This window comes from Thamnophis elegans, chromosome 1 (assembly GCF_009769535.1).
Source record: "Thamnophis elegans isolate rThaEle1 chromosome 1, rThaEle1.pri, whole genome shotgun sequence".
Classification (NCBI taxonomy): Eukaryota; Metazoa; Chordata; class Lepidosauria; order Squamata; family Colubridae; genus Thamnophis; species Thamnophis elegans.
This window is the reverse complement of record NC_045541.1, coordinates 141074332-141097945: the sequence shown is the minus strand read 5'-3', so window position 1 is coordinate 141097945 and position 23614 is coordinate 141074332. Positions and strand designations below refer to the sequence as shown.

At 39.1% G+C, this 23614-nt stretch overlaps 1 protein-coding gene across 1 annotated transcript in view; it reads right to left on the bottom strand.

Annotated features, from left to right (window-relative positions):
* Positions 1-23189, bottom strand: part of RIN3 (Ras and Rab interactor 3) — a 62528-nt gene extending 39339 nt beyond the window's left edge. Inside the window, exons 1-4 of the mRNA XM_032213833.1 lie at positions 23158-23189; positions 17725-17914; positions 10485-10599; positions 1830-1902 (exon numbers count right to left, since the gene is read on the bottom strand). Of these exons, the coding sequence (XP_032069724.1) occupies positions 1830-1902; positions 10485-10599; positions 17725-17914; positions 23158-23189 (410 nt within the window). The remainder of the gene's footprint in view (positions 1-1829; positions 1903-10484; positions 10600-17724; positions 17915-23157) is intronic.
* Positions 23190-23614: the final 425 nt, after the last annotated feature.

Sequence of the window (23614 nt, the reverse complement as noted above, 5' to 3'; positions counted from 1 at the left end):
CGATCAGCTGGGACTCAACAGGCAGAGAATAGATGGGCATGGGGCCAGTCAGAGGTGGTATTTACTGGTTCTCCAAACTACTCAAAATTTCCGCTACTGGTTCACCAGAACTGGCCAGAACCTGCTGAATACCACCTCTGATCTTGTCTCTTTTGCTCACACGATAATTGTTTTGGCTTTGGGGCCTCAAAATATCTTTTGCTTATGTTTTTCTAATAATGATGGGTGGGGGAAAATGAGACATAATAATTTTATAACAAGACTGTTTCAAAGCATAAGGTAACTTTGGATACAGGTAGTGCCAAACTATTTTTCTCCTCTGATTTTTTGTAGCACTTCATATATTTAAGATGTATGTAATTATAATGCAAAGCAGGTGATGGAGAGAAACAAGGAAGGTACAAAGGGACTTTTTACAAAGAAAGATCTGTTCTGCATACAGAATTGCTCTGAGTGGGTGGAATATAATGGGCAGGATTCACATTATTGATTGCAGATAGGGGATGCCCATTATGAATGCTCCTTCAGATAAAATTCTTCCTATGAATAGAAAGATATCATCCCAAATTTGTCTGATCTGCTTGGCTAGGCTTTTTAAACATTAAGTTAACGAAGAAAGCATTACTAAATGCAATTTCTATACTGCCCATCCATAGCTTGAAATAACATTTTACAAATTGAATTTTCTTATTCTGTTTTCCTGTGCAAATTATGCCAGCTGCAATGTTATAGACTACTCAACAATTTATGTCCTATTGGGCCATCGTTTCAGAGATATTTCCTTATCTAAAAAGAGAAAAAGAATGACCAAAGTTAAAGAAAAAATGTTGTATGTTAGCTCTCTCCTTGACTGGTTTCCATCCATTGTTTCTTGTCCTGTCTTCAAGTGCTTTGGAGAATAGGTTGAGGTCCCCATTTTTTTGTGGCAGCCCCTCAAATACTGGGATAAGCAAAGGGAGTGTGAGTGAATTCTGACTCCTTGCTTGGCTTCCCTGTTGAGCTTATTTGTGAGAGTTTGGCAAGGAACACTAGAAATCAATCAATCCTTCCTTCCTTCCTTCCTTCCTTCTTTCCTTCCTTCTTTCCTTCCTTCTGTCCTTCCTTCCTCTCTCCCTACCACCCACCCTCCCCTTTCTAGCAGGTAGGTAAGTTGCTGTTGGATGGGGCAGTGAGGGATTGTGAGACTGGCTGGGAAACTGTCGTAGAATATTGGAAAGGAAGATCATGTAACCGGACCAGAGCTAGTAGCACAGAAACAATCACAAATTCCCCCTTAGGAGTCACGAGTCCTGGATTTTGGATAAATTCTGTAAGTTAGCCCATTTGAAGTATCTTGGTTCAAAAGTGGTTGCCATATAATGCCCTGTTTTACCCAGTTAAAAGCCATAACAAGGATTTTAGTAGGTAGGTAGGTAGGTAGGTAGGTAGGTAGGTAGGTAGGTAGGTAGGTAGGTAGATAGATAGATAGATAGATAGATAGATAGATAGATAGATAGATAGATAGATAGATAGATAGATAGATAGATATTGATAGATGACGATGATAGATAATAGACAGATAGACAGACATTATCTTTATACTCTGAGAATGGGGTTCCTTTTACCTAGGCATTATGTTGGCAGCCCCAGGGAACAAGGAATTCCATTCAGGTGGACAAAGTAGGGTTTTCCCCATCACTCTTCCCTCCTTTGTGGGTTGAGGGAGAGTGCTCTCCATTCCACCTCAACCAGCCTCTTGAAGACTTTTTTTTCTTGCAGGCTAGTCATTTCTACGAACAAATTTGTAAGGTCACATGGAACCATGACTGGAAAATATCTATCCAACTTACCTACTGACACAGTAGAATGCCACCAGTTTGAAGATGTCTTCAAACACAAGAAGAGATCCTTCCAGGTGCAGTACTGATGAGAAATAAGAAAAGTATTCAGGATTGGTCTCACTATATCAGAGAGATTGATGCATGATGGTCTCGTTCTGAAATGGCCACTTCACAGCAGGAGAAATGGCAAAAATTGGTGATGTGTCCCATTTCATTGGTGCTGTTCAAAAAATAAAATATACAGTGACAGATAACAATTTGACATTTGCCACAAATATTTTGCTGTGAAGTTGAAATGAAACTTATGAGCCAGAATCAAAATAGCTTACACTGTGCTGTTCCACTTCCTATCAATTTGTTTAAAACCTCCTCCTCAGAGCAAGGATTTTATCCCATTGCTCAAATCTCATTTCACTCAGAGACAAAGCTACAAATCCTGCACACTGATTATGCCTCAGCAACCTCTGATACGATTAAACAGAACAAAGCATTCTGCAATGAAAAGAAAGAGAATAGCTTAGCGAAAATAGTCCAGTAATTGGCAGAAAGCACAACATTATTTGGTCTGGAAAACAAGTACTGTGACTTCTCCTATGTCTATTTGAAAAGAACAACTAGGAACTTCTCTAGAGCAAAGAGATACTGTAGTTATGGAATGACTGGGAATGACAAGTTAAAAATTAGAAGACACCTAAATGGGGAAAATACGTAAAGCAAGGTATCCCTTGAATGAAGACTTGCTATGTGGACAGTCTATTGGGTGTTTTTTTTTGCAACAGTATAGACATGTTTTGCTGTTACCTATTTTTTTGTTTTTAAATTGCCTAGTCCAGTCTAAACCCTGGAACTTTTGGGAGGTTTGCTGAGCCCAACTGCTGACGTTGTGCAGTGGCTTGGCTCCAATTTGAAGGGAGAAATATGATTCAGGTACTTGTATGCATGTAACAATTGTCAGCACCTCCTCAAATTAATCTTCTTCTTGAAATTCTGTACAAGACCAGAAAGGATGTCATTGTTTACGGACTTGCTACAAGGTACTATGGGTATGCCCACACATACTGTAAATTACTTTTTCCTTAGCCATTCCAAAGAGGGTTGATTCAGCTTTTGGCCAAATACAGTTATAACAGGAGTATCTGGAGGAAGGGAAGGAAAGGAAAGGGAGGAAGGAAGGGAGGAAGGGAAGACGGGATTTCCTTGTTAAACTTGATTTAAAAATTTAACTCAGATGTCTGCAGGAGGGAAGAGGGGCAGGTCAAAAATTCAAGATGGTGCCACAATTACACAAGTCACAGATCTGCCCTATTATTATTTTTTATATGACATGACAAATCATCTCATCACATTTAACTCACTCTCCCATATTGGTTGGGTTTTGTTTGTGGATGGCCCTTAAATTCCATCCTGAGCACTGGTGGGATTTTCTTACCTTCCCTACCAGTTCACAAATGTGAGCTTGTGCACCGCCTTCTGTGCATGCACAGAAGGTCAGGCATTACGTCAGGGCGGGTGGGTGGAGTCTCCCGCAGCCGCTGCTACCGGTTCACCCGAACCAGAGAGGATCAGCTGAATACCATCTCTGATCCTGAGCATGTGTTCTTGTAAAATCTATAAGCTTGCTCACTGTTATGTGACAATTAAGACTTGGCTTCACTAAAGCTCCTGTATAACCTTTGTTTTCACATTTAGTCTGACAAATATGTATACTAAAACACCCACACACTCTGGAGACAAGACAAATAAAGTGCCTTATTCCAAAAAAAATACAGAAGAGAAAAGAGGAAATGGTGACCCTTTGCTAGAAGCAGGCTTTTTCAAGGAGCTCAGCTGAACAGGAAGAGGATTTAGCTTCATAATGGAATTTTTTTTAATGCATGCCGGCTCTCTCTAGCTGTGCCTCAAATCGCCAGGGTGGAGCTAACATCAACTCTATTATACCTTTAATCAGTAACCAACTTTTACCAGGGCGTGGAAATGACCTTGATTCAGGAAGTCCAGTCACCCTGTCAATAGCAAATTAATAATTGGAGAAACCTGACTCAGGGCTGTTTCCTCCCCTACCCTCCACTCTATGCCATTTTGTGTTTTCATTTGTATTTTCACTGTCCTTAACAAAGTGAAAAACACAAATAGATTGCAACCTGAATAGTTAAACTCAAGAGTGACCAGCACCATCTGCTGAAAAGTTTATCCAGCACAGAAGACAGGCTCTGCCTAATCAGTGCTGGCCAAAAAAACCCCTCATTTTCTGACACCAGCTACTCCTAAAAGGCATTCCCCCTACTTCTATGAATTCCAAACCTTAAAAAAAACTCACTGTACCACTAAGTCTTATTATTTTCACCATCCCTCCCTCTGAAATAACACAATGCATAGTGTTACTAGAGATGTGTCTACTCACTGGGCTGTTTAGATCTATTCCTACCATGTAGAACAAAAATAGGTGGTTAAAACCAAATCACCCAGTGATCTTCATGGTGGAGAAGGGATTTTAAGTCCAAAGACTCCAAATCAATGTTCATTTCCTGAGTTAGAATTTTGGCTCCAACAGCATGATGTGAGTCCAAATTGTGACAAATATTCGCAGGAATGTTTCTCTGGTACTGTGCTTCATTCTTGGTTGCATAATTCTTTAATCTGCTTTTTATATTAGCCTAACTTTAATACTTCTATTTGTAAAAGTCAAGCAATCTAAACTGAATCACAGTTCACCTCAATAATATCCCTTTGCCTTTCACATTTAATCTACTTATAGTGCTTTCTGAAAACTGCCAAAGCAATAAAACTATTAAAGCCATGCTAATCTTTCAAAAAATGACTTAAGAAATCTATTAGACTGTCAGACAGGTCTTTGCTTCCCTCAGAACATATAAATAAGATAACATTTATTTTTTAATTACTAGAACTTGCTAATAGATGGGCAACTTACCCAAAATATGGAAAGACACCAGAGGCACGACCCTGAGCTTACTTCTCCAATGTGCTGTGGTCACGGTTACTAAATATGGAGAACTGACACAGCTATCTTTGGCACATTGCTGGAGCTAAAAATAAAACCAGTGACCATGATTGGAAAGCAACATCTCCAAGGCTCCACTTTGTTTATCTGTGAGACAATGTCTTGGCATTTTAAAGGATCAAATTTGAAAGCCTGCAGTCGTTGTTGTTATGCTACTTCTAGAGCTGTTTGATTCTCTGCTGTTGTTGGGGAAAAACGTTCTGCCCTTTGGTCATACCAACTTCAGAGGGAGTAGTGATTGGACAACCAGAAGGTAGGTTCCTTTGTCTCCAAGCTGCCATCCGCTAAAAGGTACCTTGGCACCAGCAGTGGAATTTCCTATCTTCCCTACCAGTTCGCAAATGTGAGTGCATGCACCATGTCTGTACATGCACACCACCTTCTGCGCATGTGCAGTGATTGCGCATTATGTTGGGGTGGGTGGGTGGAGCCTCCTGCAGCCGCCACTACCAGTTCGCCTGAACCGGAGAGAACTGGCTGAATATCACCTCTTCCTGGCACTCATTCTGAGAACAGACTAGGAAGAAATCTCATGTCCTGTAGGCCAGTGTTTGTACTACCCATGTTATAAAAAAGTAAATATAAAAGCAATATTAACATATTTTTTTAAAATCAGAAAACAGAATTAAAACATTCTTAAGGAACAGTACAACAGAGCTATAGTAATCGCTAAAAAGTATAAAATCATAGTAAAGAATCACGAAAACAGTTACCTTCTAACACCAAAATGGTTCCTAAAATACCTGAGAAATAAAGACAAAGATTTGATTTGTTGCCCCAAAGTTCATAACTTTAGCATCAAATGAGCTTTTGGGGGGAGGTTGCACTTCCTCAAACAAGGCCCTTTTTCTGACAGACACTAACATTTCCTCATTATTAAGGGACAGCTGGAGAAGAAGCTCAGATGAAGTTTTTATATACCTAGAAGTTAAATATAGCAGCAGTCATACCAGTTGTGAGACTTCTTGACAGAAAACTTGCAGTAGACATCATTACTGTGCCAGAGTCCTTTATGCTATAAATGATTAAGCATTTTAACACCAATGCCTTAGGAATGAGGGAGGTCCAGTGCTGCTTAGGTTTCCATGTCCCAGATTATGTCAATCCCTAGTCATATATTGGTGATTAGCAGTTTAAATCAGGACAAATGGTGTGTGGATCTGAAAATGGGAGACATTACTATTAGTTTTTGGCCATGATCAGATTGATTACTTTCTGGTCAAGATACACATTACTGTTGCCTACAATTGTTGTCCCACCACTGTAGAAGTGGCAGGCGGAAATGTATCTCAATGGCTTCCTGTAAGCACTTGGGAATTTTCCGAAACCTCTGGAAGGCATCACCACTCTGTACCTAGTTGCCTACTGGAATATATATGAGATACCAGAAGGCTCCTTCTCATTGCTCTTTAATGACTACATGAACATCCTGGGAGGGGACATTTGTTTTGGTGTGTGTGTGTGTGTGTGTGTGTGTGTGTGTTGTGTAAGGGAGGGAGGGAGAGGGAGAGGGAGAGGGGGAGAGAGAGAGAGAACATTACTGATATTAAATTGTACATTGCCATCCCAAACCAGAGATGCTATATAAGTCCTAGTTCTTGAAGGTGTGAGAAACTGCATGAGTAGAAATAACCTAAGCCTCAGTCCTAGCAAGAGGGAGTGATTGTCTTATCTGGAACTATTCGAGTTCCATGACTGTTCCAACATTAGTTCTGGACAGATTTGTTCTCCCCATAAGAAAAATAGATGTTGTGGCCAGGGACTCTTTGCTCAGTTGAGACTGGTGAATCAGTTTTGGGCTACTCGGACTAGAACATACTGGCAACTGGGATCCATGACTTTATACTCATCTTTAACATGCTTTATATGAAGCTGACACATGGGTAGATTGCAATGAGGCTTGGAAAACTGTTTCCCCCAGATTGTGAGCTTCCGTGCTTTTCTCTTGCAAGGATAAGTACAATGGAGGCAGGGTCCAGTTGATGGGCAGTGTCCATTGTCACCATTCATATGCTTGAGACTTGTTTTATTGTTTTATTTTAGTCAGAGAAAAGAGCAAAAATCAATCTGTGTATGTGTTTTTCCCCCCAGCATAATTCTAGAATGCCTCGAGCAATTTCAACCAAATTGGGTACACAGATGATTTACTCTCTGGAAAAAATACTGTGGGGGTAAGACACCCCTAACACCCCTCGGTGTGTGTATTCTGTTAAGATTCAGCCTGTTGTGACATAAAATGGCTTCTACTGCTGTAAAATGGCTTCTACTGTACACTGCAGTGGAGTTGCCATGATAACGGCTTCACAGTACTCTACAAGGGGGCTCCTTCTGGTAAGGGGGAAAATCCAACATTAGAAATTATGTTTGGTCCGGACATTTCCCCCCCTTATAAATAAATACCCAGGCAATGTTGGGTTATCAGCCAGTATAAGATATGACTGAGATATATCACCAGGAAGGTCTTAAGCCATATATTCCAGGCTGTTCTCCAAAAGATTTATCTCTAGCCCTCTCATGGCAGGGTTGTCTGCAGTTTGATCCACAGAGTTACAGGAGGCCCCAGATGTAGGAGATTACAGATTTAAACACAGATGAGTAAATTTCAAGGATTACCTCTGATACTTGGGCAGGAATGTGCCTTGACTTCAGATATTTTTACCACCTACAACTGTAGATGGCTTGGCTCCACCAGATTAGAATCTTGGATGTATATGATCTTTATTTATTGTCTGGACCATTTATTGTCTTCCAACCATTCCCAGTATCCTGGTCCTGCTGGCTCTCCTGCTCCAATCAGTCCTCTTTCTAAGAATCTATTGTTCGTTCTGAACTGTGTCTGATGGAGAATGTTCTGAAGTCCATACTGGAAGATAACTGGAATGCTTCCATCAGTCATTACTTCTCCTCCTTATGTAATATGCAAAACTGCAATCGAGAATCTACACTCCAGGAGCTTACAACTTGTAGGAAGTACACTGCAAAAGTAATCAAAGGAAGGACAATAGGATCTGGAACAAACTAGAGAGAACAGATCTCAAGAAGTGCCTGGGATCTGTTAAAGTGATGGACACTCTCATTAGATAAAATTCTCAAAAAATAGCATGTGCCCAATATTTGTTGGGAGACTACCTGGAAGACAGCCATCCGTTAGCTTGTTTCACTCCACCTCTCTTCTCATTCAATTTGGCCTCATCTAGAACTAGCAATGAGATCTGATTGGAACCAACGAATATTTGATTTCTTTGGACCCAGAGCTGCATTTGGCTACATCAATTTTCCCAGCTGCAGCAAAAGGAGGTCTTCAGTCATCCTGGCTGAGATCACTACCATTTGGCTCCAGCCTCCTAGAATGATTTCATACGCAGGCTGCATAATGACTGATCCTAAATAGAAAGATTCAACAATAGGAAAAAGGTAACCTCAAGGGGCATTGCTGATCCATGTTGCAATTAGTTTAGACATTTTTCATGAACTATGTTAAAATATGCTCCGCTGTATTTGGAGGATTCATGATGTTTTGCAAGGGATACTGAATTACAATCCATTTCCAGATAAATACAGAAACAAGCTGAAGCTAAATTGAAAGAATAAAGCTGTCTTTTCTAAGCCTCTGTCTTGTTCTTCTCTTTCCATTTACTCATTAGTTTCCATATGAATGGTGCAGAAATGCAGCAATGATGTCATACCTCTGTGATTGTTCAAGCTAATTTAATTCTCTCTGAATCACAATACAAGTTGTATGCCATAGAACTCATGAATATTTTCCAAGTATTTCCATAGTTTTAGGCACAGATGCATGTCAGTGCAAACTATTTGGAGAAATGTTTGCACTTTTTTTTACTTCTTTCCAAAAGTAGCCACTCGACAAACATGGAGTTGTGCAATGCTGCTTATCAGAAAATGAGATCAAATGTGCTGAGGAATCAAAGTCTTTTACACAGTTTTTTTTCCCCAAGAACAGGACACTGTGAAGTTCAAATTGCTGAATGCTTTGAAAGTATGTGTAGATATACCTTAACCCATCCACCCACCCACCCACCCACTTTTAAAATATTTGGCTTCTTTGACACAATTCATTACACTTGAGAATGTGGCTTCTGAGAATAGCTAGGACAAAAGAATTAATCTGCAAGAGGCCACTGTGGGCCAAGTCACAGAGAGCAGCATTCTAAATGTTTTAGTACTCTGGAATAGCCATTAGCATTTGCATTCACTTAATAACCTTATTACCAGGAATAGGGAACAGCAATGAAATGAAAAGTAACCTGGAAAATTGCCAGAGAGATGTGGTGATTAAGGAGGGACACACAACCCATTTCAAAACTCAAGGAAGGAAAATGTCATCTCCCTTTATGAGCAACTAGGTAAAATTAATGTAGCATAGTGTGTAACACAGGTTCACCCTTTTTCATGAATTGTTATATTCTGAACATCAGTCTTATTCAGAAAGACAATGCTTTTGTGGAATTCCCTATCAACAGCCATTCACCAGTGTAGAGGATGTTACAAACGGAACAGGTAAAATTACATAGATTTTCTAAACTCCATGATAGGAAAATTGGAAAATTCATGAACTGTAATATACAGCATGATATTAACTGTGGATCCAAACTAAAATGGCCTAATGTCCAAATTTGTCTGCATTTTATTTTAATGGCCATGCAGTCTTAGTTGATTAAAGATTAATAACTGGGAGCTCCATAGAGTTCGATATAAGATGGAAAGCTATGAAAAAAAAAGAGAGCAACATTCTTGAAAACTACCCCTCAGTGTTAACTACAGGACGAGAAATTGAGCAGGTACAACTGCCTATCTAGCCATAATCTTGTGCATTATGACAAAAGGATCACAGGCCATTTGATCACAATCTCTCTCAGATGGTGAAATGTACTGTTTTTCCATTTCAATCACAATAACTCGCGGTTCCATTTTTATTCATCTTTTTTTTTGCTGATGGATAAACTTCCACCCAATCACTTCTGATAGTGCTATTGTCTCTGAATTTATTTAATATAATTTTAAAATCACCTTGCTAAAAAACATTAAGGAAGAATCTCTTCCTCTCTCAAAGGACAGCACTCCTGAGAAGATATACCTCAGTCCTACATTTCAGAGACAGAGGAAAAACAGAATAACAGTGTTGGAAGGGGTCTTGGTGGTCTATTAGTCCAACTACCTACTCAAGCAGCAGACCCTATACCATTCCAGACAAGTGACTGTCCAGTCTCTTCTTAAAACCCTCCAGTGATGGAGCATCACAGCAACTTCTGAAGACAATGAGTTCCACTGGTAAATTGTTTTTACTGTTAGGACATTTCTCCTTAGTTCTAGGTTGCTTCTTTCCTTGATGAATTTCCAACCATAGCTTCTTGTCTTGCTTTCTGGTGCTTTGGAGAATAGCTTGACTCCTGCTTCTTTGTGGCAGCCCCTCAAATATTGGAACTATGCTATCACGCCACCCCTAGTTCTTCTTTTCACTAGACTAGATAAACCCAATTCCTGTAACCTTTCAAGCCCAGAATCTGAAGTTCCTCGCCATTGTATATGCAGTCAAATATACTGTAAATATATGTACTGAAACAGATCACAATGGGTATAATGTGCATAAATATTGGAATGTGTTTCAAGAAGGGAGATAAACTTACAAGATTTTTCTTCTTTTATCTTGTATTCTAGAATGTCACACCCCTCTTTCTGGGCTGGAAAATGAACTAACAGGAATAGATTTTTCAGGGTCTCATCTTTCCGAACCATAAATATCTAAACAGAAGAAAAAGGGTAAATGAGAATATATGAGAATATAAAATATTTTTTGTCATTTAACAATATCAGATCTGAACTGTAAAATGAACTCATAATTTTATTACGTCCTTATCAAAATTACAGTTTGACATATTGTTCTTATGATCAGTTTAATACTGAAGGAAATTTTTTGGATTGTTTTTAAATAAAAGTTTGGTGCGTAGTTTTAACATTTAAAGCATAACTTGTACCCCCATGAATTCCTTACTTTCTTCCTCCTTGAAGAAGGTTGAAGAAGAAAAGCTGATGTGCTTTTACTGGGAACATATAACATTATTACAGGTTCTTATCATTTTGAATCAGATAAACTGAATGCATAAATGTGTAGATATGCATGGTAAGGAGACAGAAGTGAATTTCTATATTCTTGGTATTGTATTCTGATTATGTCAATCACTGCTTAGAGTCATTATAAATTTGGGTGCCTTGTGAAAGAAACACTCCTAGTTGATGGGATATAGGCAGCAGTGTCTTATAGGCATATAACTAAAGTTCCTCATTTGCATATCGTAACATAAGCATGCTTGGAATAGAATTCAGTTTTGATTGCGCTTATGGATTTTATGCTCTGGCCAAATGTGACCAGTTCTGTGATCAGGTGTAGCACAGAATGCTGCATGTGGGGTCACTATAACTAGTAACTTAGTCTATTTCTTCTCCGACTTATAAAAAATCTTTATCTGAAAGCTTTAGTTGAAGAAATCCATAAAGTCAGATAGAGGTCAACATACATGGGCCAATCTGGTGACGATATCCAAGATTGCAATTTTGTATTTAAGAAGAGTAAATGGTAAATAATATGACTTAATAAATGAAGTGAAATAAAGGTACTGCATGGGCTAAAGCCAAGAAGGCTGGAATCAATGATTCTCAGACAAAGCCATTGTGTAAATGTGAAGCAGATGTTTCTGATTCCGAAGGCTAGAAGAAAAAATGACCCAAAGTCAATTGATTCAAAAAGTCTAGGAGTTAAACCCTTGAAATGAAACTTGCATGAGAATAAATAAAATGATTAACAAAAGGTCCAGCATTGTAGAATGAAGCAAGAGAAGCAGTGATGGGATTCAAATAATTTAACAACTGGGTCTCTGCCCTAACGACCAGCTGGGTAGGCATGGCTGGGTGGTCATGTGACTGTGTGGGTGTGGCCAACTTGACATCATTCACATCGAGAGGCACTTCTTCTCGCCTGGCCTCTCATGACCGTGAGGAGGCTGCAACGGTCGTAAGTGTGAAAAATGGACATGTCACTTTTTTCAGTGCCATTGTAACTTTGAATGGTCACTAAATGAACTGTTGTTAGTCAAGGATTATTTGTACAAAAATACAAAAAGCTTCTTTGCTTGCAAAAAGCTGCCCTAAATACCAATAATTAGATTAGAAATGCCTGCAAACCAGAGTTACAAATCAGGCAGGATGCCAGAGCACCTTGAGGAATTAAAATAGTTAAAATGCAATGATTTCTTCCAACAACTGGTTCTCCAAACTACTTAGAAAGTTAAAAAACGGTTCTAGCGAATAGGTGCAAACCAGTTGAATCCCACCACTAAAGACAAGTGTTTCTTTAGAGTTGTTGTTAAGAAATGTATGAAGTGATGTAAAAGGTGTCCTGGTTGGAGATATGAATGACATGTACTTCTCTTTGTAGATGAGGTCATGCTGTTTGCAAGAATCCAAATTATTTAGTGCTAATGCAAGGTAGAATGATAAAACAAGAAATATGGATATGAAAATTAATAAAAATCAAGATAGCTCCATTTGACAGATTAACTGGAGAGAATTATAGAAAGTTACACAGAAGTAATGAAAAACAAGAACAAGTAGATGAATTTATGATACTTGAAAAATTGTATACTAAAGATGAGAAATCAGATGCAGAAATTTGAAGATGCACAAATACTTTTGGAAAGGCAAAGCATACCATACTTTTTTTTAACGAGGAATGAAATATTGTTGAAAAACAAAAAAAAAATTCTCATTCTCTCTCTCTCTCTCTCTCTCTCTCTCTGTGTGTGTGTGTGTGCGTGTGTGTGTGCGTGCGTGTGTGTGTGTGTGTGTGTATGCAGGATATATCCACATGGAAGTCTGAGTATATCAAAAGAAAAAGCTGAATGAAAGTTGGAATATAAATGTAAGTCGAATCAATGTGTGATAATACAATAAGAGATTGGGTGAATGGATTCTAAATGGATGGATTCTGAATGAACATGGATTGAACACTAATGTTAGGGACAAATAGGGAAGAAGGATGTTCAGGTGGCTTTCACACATAGAATGAATAAGGATAGAATTGCCAAAACAGGGAATAAGGAGTGAATGGGCTGAGAAGAACAGGGAAGTCAAGGGAATTGTGGTTGTATAAAGTTAATGAAATGAAAAAGATGAGAATGTTGAAGAACAAAAGGCAATGGATATAAACCTATTGAACGTGGGAGAAGCAAAGTACTTTGCCAGGATTGATCTATTTCTTCACTTCGCAAAACTTTCCCTAAAAAGAGGCAGTATAATGAGCATGCATTTAACTGAGGGCTTGATTATTGAATTTATAGCCGCACCAGTGGTGGGTTCCTAACCGGTTTACTACTAGTTCGCTGAGCGTGTGCTTCACATGCATAATTGAACGTGCACAATTGAATGCAATTGAACGTGCACAATTGAATGAAAATTTCTAAGAAAAAAAGGAAAACAGTTGAGGAGCGGCATGTCAATTTGCCGCCCCAGATCAGCTGGCCTTCGGAAGCTGGAATAAAGATAAGCATAACCCAGGGATGGGTTGGTGGCCCCACTTTAAAAAAAACACAGAGAACTGGTTCGCTCTCTGTTTGAGGGCAGCACTATCAGTAGGAACCCACCACTGAGGCACACATTCCTTATGTATATGCATTCCTTAAGCACTAGAAACGTTGGTCACTGTATAGCTAACTATACTACACTGATTCAGTAAAATGAGTACAGATTCTCAGCTTCTGCCATAGATTAAGTTTAACTGGAAATTCATTTAGCCTCACAACAATCTGCAACCCACTCTGGATTCTAACATGGAAGGTGAATTTAGCTGAGAGGAAAATGTGGGGAAGTAATTGTAGGAGAAAATATAAGCTTCAGGAAAGGTGGGAAGAACAAGTGTCAAGGACCTACAAAAATGCCTCCTCCTAATGGTTTCTTCATGCCAAATGGATCAGAAACCATCCCTCTATGGGAGCTCGGTCTTCCTCTAGGTCCTCTCTCTTAATGAATATCAGAACTGTTACATAGATGAATGATCTCACTTTATTGTCACAGTTCTGTATTAATCCATTTTGGGGGAGATTCTTAATGGATTTGAGATCTCCAACTTCTTAATGGAGATGGAAAAGAGGATCTACTCCTTTCTTCATTTCCTGTATCATAGCTCAAAGAGTCTATTGCTTTTCAGTCATTGATTAAGGTGCTTTGACCTGGAAATAATATTGTCCATAATGTGATCACAAATAGAAAACAGGAAAAGTTTTGAAGTATTGAAAGCTGCTTTGCTTTCTACACAAATTTCAAGTTTATTCATTTATTGCTAATTTTGCTCAGGACTCCTGGAAAATGAGTTATGAATTAACATAAACAAACAAACAAATATTTTTTTTAAAATTAATATGCCTTTTCTTGGAAATTTAATTTCCCTACCAAGGAATTAAATGCTTCTTTTACTGTCCCTATATTCCCTAAAACCCTAACCCGTCACTAATTTTTTTGATAAGGTCTGCTTAAGTAATAGATAATAACCACTTTGACCCTTTCTATAGGTATCTAATTAGACCCTGAGCTCTAATTATGAACAAACTATGTTAGCTTGTCCTTAAAATAGAAAATGAAATCCTTATTTATTTATTGTTCCCCACATTTATTAGTTATTTGTTATTATTATTATTTTTTATAGATGACTCAAGGTGGCAAGCATACCTAATACCCCTTCCTCTTCCTATCTGACCCACAACAACAATAACCCTCTGATTTTGGATTGGACTGAGAAAGAGTAACTGACCCATAGTCACCCAGATGGCTTGTATGCTTAAGGTGGGATGAGAAGACTTATAGCTGACATTTTGCCTTGGGCCAAATAGAATGTCAAGAGCTTTAAAAATGGACTAATTATAGACTAATTAGAGACTGCTGCTCTTATTACAAAAAATGGGAAAGGTAAAGCTAGCAATGCTAATGATGCAGTGATGTGCAACAGCATGTAATAAGTAATAGCAAAAAATAATTTACTGATAAAAGGAAATGAAAGCTGGCAAGGTGGCAAGGCGGAATTATCACCTACTGAGGTATTTTCATGGAAGTAAACTTTCACACATTTCTGACTCTATTGAAATCAAACCTACAGGTTTCCAGAGAACAATGTTCCCACTCTATCCACTCATTATAACAATAAGAAAAACTTCCATATAATTATAACTATGGACTTATCCAAGAGGTGGATTCCTCCCCGTACGCACTGGTATGGTCATACCGTTAGTGGAAATTGGCCGTACATTTGAGGACCGGTAGTATGGCGGCCTGGCCACACCCCCATACTGGTACGGTCCCTGCCCCTGCTTGCTCCACTTGCCCACCCAGTAGCCACTCGCTTGCTCGCTCTCTTGGCTTGCCTGTCTGCACCATGCTTACCCTGCCCACCCACTCCACAGCTAAAGTAAGATTCTTTGTCGTGTTAATGAATGGACAGATCAGTGATTTCCTGACATTATTGTTCTTAAAACATGCTTCATTATTGTTATCATGCTGTGTCAAGAGATGTTGTCTTCAGTCCTGCACCAAGTTTAATTTCTGAAGCATAGCACAGCACTATCAGATAAAGCAAGGGACAAAACCTAAGTGTCTGTGGATACACCTGTTTGCTCCAATGCCAAGATCATGAAACAGCCTTAGAAAGCTTTCTATCTTGCTTTCTCAAAAAGCGCCATGTGAAACCTCAGCCACATCATATTTTCAGCAGAGGCACCTGCAGGATTTATCACTTCATCAAAACGACTAAGGCAGCACACAAACCCTGCCCCTTTTTACATGGAAGTGACATGGTACACTTACACAGGAAGATGCACTTACAAATGAAGAGCTGCAATCAGTTTTCATCTGCTCTCCAGTTCCTATCAACCCCTCCTGTGAATGTCACTGCCTTCAACACAATTCTGAAGAAGAGCAATAGATTCTTAAGGCATACCTCTTAAGACCTAGGTGCTAGGGGAAATACAGAATGTTCCAGCACCAGGAAACTATATCTTCGATCACAAAGAAAGCCATGTCATGGATTTGCATCTTTTCCCCCCATCAATCCCTAGCCTACAGTTTAATTTTTGTTTTACCCTACCGATGGTTTCAGTCAGGTGTCCAACAAGTTCCCAACATTTATTTCAGGGGAACTGAAAATCTATTTAAAATACATTATTTAATATATGGAATCTTCCTCGTGTAACCTACAGTTCCTTCTAGAATTTTGTAACAAAAAACGGTACATGCCTTGCATTTTATTACTAGCATCTGAAAATTAGACTACTTTCCTATTCCCTGTCATCCAGTTCATTTGAGACTAGCATAAATAACTTGGTTGAGATGCAAAAGCTGCTTCCATTGTGATTATCCATTCTGCTTTTAGGCCTTTCATATTCTCTACCAAGGCCTGTCTTTTGTAAAGAGCTGTCTCTAGAGTGGGGAGAAGATTTTTTGGAAGTTAGAATGACACAAAAAAGGAAGCAGAAGTGTGCTGGAGGGAATGGCTGCTAAGGAAAGAGCCACTGGGACTGAGCAGCAACACAAATGCAAATGGAGTTGAGTTTAGAACAAAACAGAGATGAGATATGTAAAGGAATAAGGATATGAAAGGCTCTCCCCAATCTGTTGGCCTCCAGATAGCAAAGTTGGGAATTCTGGGACAACTGAATCGGGAAGGCTGATAAGCACCAAATAAGAATATATGTGTTAGCAATCTGCTGTGGTATTTGTTTCCTTTATTCAAAGATAGCAGCTGGTACTACAAAGGAATAATAAAAGACGAGAGATTTGGTAAATGGGAGTTGAAGTGTAATTTTGTATTGCAGATTTGAGTTATTTACAAGCAACACATGTCGAATATTAATGAGCATCAGCCTTTATGTTTTTTTCAACCATGTAACAGTTATAAAGCATTTTATGGTCAACACAATTGCTACAAAAAGTTTCTGTGGAAATAAATCTAAGGTGCATTTCTCTTTTCATCCCTGAAAGCTGAAGCAGAGCAAAAGATAGAACAAAATCTTCCAACAGAGCTCAGTAAAATTTTGCTAGATTTCCATACATGCATATGCATCATGCAATACTTTTTTTAGATAAGCTACATTATATAAAGCAAAGGAAAAGTGAGGCATAGTAAGCCAGAGAAATTAAAGTTAGGAGAGGGTCAGTCATTGACATGCTCATTCATGACCAAAGCACCCCAACATATTTTTGTACTCCACTTTTGTATTCAATCCACATTCATTCATCCAAGTGCAATCCTTTTATTATCAATAATTAAAAGCTCCCACTCCCTGGACAAAATATGATTGTTATAATGAGAAAAAGTCAATCCTTTTGTGCCAAATAGAAGAAATTCTTGGGCTAAGCATGTATTCAGAAGCGGATGCTAGTTTCTGAAATGTTTTGCACACTCTCCTGGGGAAAAAAAGTTTGCTTGGAAAAAGCTGTGTATGAATTTTTAAACAAATAAAATGAATAAATCATATGCTGTATCTGGCTCAGAACAGCCCACCTGGAGAGGCTAGTAAACAACAACAACCTGTCATTCCTGGCTCCTGCCACTTCCATGCTATCCTGCATTTTCTAACTTGATGCTTCTGATGAAGGACAGATTAGATGCTTCTGATGATTAAGGCTGGCCTTTACTACTTATGCCTGCAGTGCTACCTTACAATCAGTCCTATGAACATTTGAGGAAGTGACAGCTCTATAGCGGGGAAACAGAGCCATCGATCAAATGCAGATTAGCTGAAAGAGCTGATTCAGGATCAGATCAAGGTTTGAGAAAGAATATCTAGTCCCTGAAGAATTGGGTTATTTGAAGAAGCATAACTGTACCCCCAATGGTTCCTTGCAGAGTATGTCAGAAGCCTTTTCCAGACTGATGCCAAACTGGAGCCAAACCGGGCAGGTTTTGATGAGTTTCTCAAGAATGCTGTTCCTCTGCAGGTGAAAACAATTCCTCAGAGCAATAGGCTGACTTGATGAACCTTTCTCTTCCTCCTCTTCTCCAGTCTCCGTAGCAGGCCTGGAGAAATAAAACAAACCCCAATCAGATTGATAACGGTAGTTTGCCTTTAATAAAAATGTTATACGTTTCGCTGTGTGAGTGTTTTACGAAGATGATGAGAACTTGCAGTGATTCAGCTGGGATTAACTTCAAATACTCGGAATTTATGTTCCTTAAGTACATAACTGAATCAGTGCAGAAGTTAATGGCTGTAGGATTAGTAAAATTTAAATCTACATTATTCTCTAAAGGAAGGTACACATTGAAATGCAAGCATGTGTGATCATGGAGGAGAAAATGTTTTAAAAGTGAAAATAGTATAAAACATTCACAAATTATTCCGGAGAGCTTGGTGAGGTGTGTTTCTAGGACTTTGCAAAATGTATATATCTTCTATTTCAGTGGTCCCCAACCTTTCCGGCTTTGTGGACTGGCAACGTTGGTGGTTAGTGGCGGGGGGGAGAGGGGATGGTTCCACATAAGCAGTGGGTGAGCACATTCATGTGTGCAGCTCCATTTGCACAAGCAGTGGAGGGAGAGTGAATACCCACCGCTCATGCAAGTGGAATTTTGCTCGCTTGCCCGCTGCTTGTGTGGCCTGGTTCTGAACAGGCCGCAGCCCAGGAATTGGAGACGCCTGTTCTATGTTACCTCAAGATCAGAGGTGGTATTCAGCCAGTTCTGACAGGTTCTGGAGAACCAGTAGCAGAAATTTTGAGTAGTTGAGAGCAGTGGTCTCCAACCTTGGCAACTTTAAGACTTGTGGACTTCAACTCCCAGAGTTCCTCAGCCAGCTGGCTGAGGAACTCTGGGAGTTGAAGTCCACAGGTCTTAAAGTTGCCAAGGTTGGAGACCACTGGTTTAGAGAACCGGCAAATAAGCTGGCCCCACCCTCCTCTGCATCCCAGCTGATCTTCTTTGTTGCCCTGAACAGGAGAAAGGAGTTGGAAAGCAGGTGAGTGGGGTGGGGAGGGAATGGGGATTTTGCAGTATAATTCCCCTGCCATGCCCACCAAACCACGCCCACCAAGCCACATCACACCCACCAAGCCAAGCCAACAGAGCCGGTAGTAAAAAAATTGAATCCCACCACTGCTCCAGATCAATCAAAATCATTAACAACACATATCTAAAAATAATCCACTACTTCTAAATCAGAAGTATAGAGCACATTCCCACCAGAACTCTCCAAATCTTGTTGTATTACAAGTTTGTCAGGTATCTGTTTTGTTTACACAAACACCCATTGGTTTGTTGCAATAGTTTCTTTGCTGCAAGCAAAGCAGTTTGCTGCTTCCACTTTCACGTCAAATTGCATTTTAAGATGATTATCACAGAGGGCAGGTTACAGCAGGCCAGAACTTAAGCAAATGAAAGTGTTAGTGAATCCCATAGTGACTGTGCAAGAGGATCATTAGCAAGTTAAAAATACTTAAGATTATTTTCTATCTAAAGTTAGATTTGTTTCACAGATGCAGAGCAGGTGGAACGGCATTTGCAGAGAGTGATATTTTAAACTCCCCCTATTATTGCAAGAAAAGCCACATTGTGGTACCAGTAAACCATGATGCCAAACCTATTGGAGGAAAGAAGAGATTTGGAGCTGAAAGATAATGAGGGAGGACCATGGTCAGCATTCTGCTTTATAATGGATAGTCCAGTATTTCAAGAACCAAACTAGATGACAGAATTTAACACTGGCTGATCTCAACGCAGCTAAGAATATTTGGAGTTGGTCAGTACCTGCACAGGAAGCTATTCTATTTGTGCCCAAGGAACCAACAGTGATATGGCCATATGGTCAACAGAAATCAAGCTTGACTCAAATAAGCTGTTTTACAAATTGTAAGGAAACCATCTATAGGGCTCAGTGGCTAAGACTCTGAGCGTGTCGATCAGAAAGGTCGGCAGTTTGGCGGTTCAAATCCCTAGGGCCGTGTAACAGAGTGAGCTTCCATTACTTGTCCCAGCTTCTGCCAACCTAGCAGTTCGAAAGCATGTAAAAATGCAAGTAGAAAAATAGGAACCACCTTTGGTGGGAAGGTAACAGTGATCCATGTGCCTTTGGTGTTTAGTCATGCCGGCCACATGATCTTGAAGAATATCTTCGGACAGCACTGGCTCTTCGGCTTTGAAATGGAGATGAGCACCGCCCCCTAGAGTCAGGAACGACTAGCACATATGTATGAAGGTAACCTTTACCTTTACATTTAATGAATAAATCAAATAAATAGATCTTCATTTAAAGGACTTTTCAGTGTATGACTGGCTCAGGTAAGTTTTCTGAGCATCATCACTGGCCTTACTGATTCTCATCCAGTGTTTGTGTCCATTTCCAGCATCTATTTCCAACATGAAGGAAGGTTATAATTTTTTTCTAAAAATCCACATTACCATGCTTTTATTCTCTTTGGTGATGCTTCTGTAACCAGCAGGAATGGTTAATTTTAAATAGAGGGGTTTCCTATCACCTCTGTTTCCTTTTTCTGTCAGTCAAAACACTCCATTTCAATATGCAGTAAAATGTCCTCTCCTCAACACTTCCTCTCCTCAACACATGAAGCTTTTAATATAACAGTGTTGTTTACAGCATCCTTAAGCTACCCCACTCCAATTTCACAACTTGCTGCCATGAAGACTGACAGCCACTAGAAAAGGCTCTTGAATGCTCCCAGTGTTAAATGGGAAGAAGCTTTGATTGCATGATTGAGGTGGCCATCTTGACTTTTTGACTCTCCATCCTCCACAAGTACACTTGCAGCAATAAGAAACTCAGATTCTGTTAATATACCCTTGATATACCAGTAATGGCTGTACTTCTGTTGTGAATGGCTTTTCATTGTGCTAAGTTAAACAAAACATGTGCCTTCTCCTTCTTAGCAAGATTGGGAGTGGGTGAGGGATAGAAGGCCAGCCCTGCTTAGCATCTAAGCCAGAATAAATAATACCAATATATACTATCAATTTGCTCTTGAGCTGGAGCAGTTTGTGTTTGTGACGTAAAGCAAAAACTGGAACCAAACTTGCAATAAATTTGGAACTGACTTTTCAAATTTAAATACAGTAATTAGGTTTGGAGCATATTAAGTAGTAATTAAACTTGCATGCTGAATTTAATTCAGAATATACGTGTAAGAATAATTTAGGTAATGATATGGTCCTATTTCAAGATAAGAGGATTGCAGACTGGATCAGGCATTTATTTAATCAGGCTTTGGGAATCGCCTGGGTTCAAAATGTTGGCATATTTGTTTGCTTGATCATTTCACTTGCCATTTGCTGCTGTGGGCACTGTCAAGAAAGTGATGGGTCTCTTCCCAATTGAAGTGAATGACGTGAATGAATGAAGATTTTTAGCAGGAGTGTTGAGGTGTTAATAAAGCCAAGATGGTAACTTGATGGTAAATTTTACATGGATAGTAGGAAATACATTCAAATATATATACATATAGTAAAGTAAATGTGAAAAAGAAAAATACAGATAGATTTTTAATTTTCTTTTTCTAACTATCTATCTATTATCTATCTAATCTCTATCTATCTATCTATCCATCCATCCATCCATCCATCCAGTGGTGGGATTCAAAAAATTTTACTACTGGTTCTGGGGCATGGCTTGTTGGGTGTGGCACAGCTTGGTGGGCATGGCTTGCAGCAGACAAAAAAGCTCTACAGAGAATCATTAAAACTGCCCAGAATATCATTGGGCTCTAGCTACCAGCCCTGGATGACATCTTGGCTCTCGCTGTTTGAGAAGTTGCACAACATTCTCAGAGACTCCTCCCATCCTGCTTACAATCTTTTTGGACTGTTGCCTTCTGGCAGAAGATACAGAATGATTAAAACTTGGACCACATGTCTTCTGAATAGTTTTTATCCCAGAGCTATAATTGCACTCAACAATGAACTAAAAGGTCACCATCAGTGAGCTGTTGGACAACATTACTTGGTCTGTTGTGTGGATCCTTAGGTGGTTTAGGGACAGGGAAATTTTGGTGTGTGTGTGTGTGTGTATTGTCATGTGTATTGGGCCTGGCCTCTGGGTGTTATGTGAATTTTGTTATATGGGTATACTGTGCATATATGTACAATGACAATAAAGTATTCTTATTCTTGGTGGGTGTGGCAGGGGAAGGATACTGCAAAGTCCCCATTTCCTCCCAATCAGCTGGGATTGTGAGGCAGGTGAGTAGATGGGGGCGAGGCTAGTCAGAGTGGTATCAACCAGTTCTTTGAAGTACTCAAAATTTCCACTACTGGTTCTCCAGAAGTGGTCAGAACCTGCTGAATACCATCTATCTATCTATCTATCTATCTATCTATCTATCTATCTATCTATCTATCTATCTATCTATCTATCTATCTATCTATCTCCCTCTCCCTATTCCTATTCCTCTTGGCAGTTATATATACAATTCTAATCAAACCTTTCTCCTCAAGATTTACTATAATTCCCTTCTTTGTATAACCTATTGTTTTCCTTATTTACATTTATACGCATTGTATGTGCAACACATGTGGAAAAGGAGAAGAGCTCAGTCATGGAACCATGGGCCAACATCTTGACTATAACAGCATGTAGCCTCTCTCAAGAATAATGGACATTTAAAAAGTGGCATATTTCCTCCTCCCCCTTCCTTTCATGTGTCTGTCTTCTGCATCTGATTCTCCCGAAAATACAAAGTGGGTGTAATGTGTTCATGAGAGCTCCTAACATTCATATCTATGAACATCCAAATCACGTTTTGTCCTTTGAATCTTGATCTACGTACTGTACAGCCCTAATATATATCGTACAGCCTTCTCCCTCTTCACTCCAAATGACAAAATTAATAAAAAATATTTTTTGCTATTTGCTAACAGTGATCCCTGTAAAGTGAAGTATCAATGGCAAACTGAGCTGTAGAATCCCTTGATTCACGTCAGAGTGGCTAAAAGTGAGGTCCCTTCAGTTTTAAAAAAGATTGTTGCACTTCTGTTGGATTATGTTCTGCTTATTCTTAAACTGTTTTACTTTGAGGTGGTTTTCTGCCCTATGCTCTAGTCTAGACTTTGAAAGATGCTTTGCACATTTGCAAAATAATTGTGGTAATATTAAAAATTAATAAGGAAACAAATAATAAGCACTAGTAGTTCACTCTAACCTTTTTCCTGTATGTATGTACCCTGTAGCATTAAATCAAATTTTTCAAGTAAATTAAACACAAGATTACTTCCAACATCAGTAAGCAGATTTCAGCTCAAGGAATAAGATAGCTTACCATTCTCCTGCTTGGCATTTCCCTGTGTGCATTCCCTAGTCTGCTCTGGAAGATCTCCAATGTTTGAACAAATTTGGGAATTTATGAGCATGAGATTTGGATTCTATTTACTGGCAGAACAGTTGCTAGACTTGAAGTAACATTATGAGTTACAAACTCTCTTTTCAAAGTTTATTAAATCTCTTGAGCCACCTAGTTAAAGAGTCTAATTCTATAGTTGCTGCAAAAACACAATTCTAAGTTTATTGTTTGTTTGTTTGTTTGTTTGTTTGTTATTTGTCCACCCACCCAACAGCAATGATTCTGGGAGTTATGCAAAATTAAAACTGTGCTTCCACAGTCCAAACCACAATGTCTGAGGTTAAAACATAACTCAATTGATCAAAAAAACAATTTTAACTAAAGTAGAATTGTAGAATTGGGAATCCCCAATGGATCTTTTTCCCTTTGCTGAGTG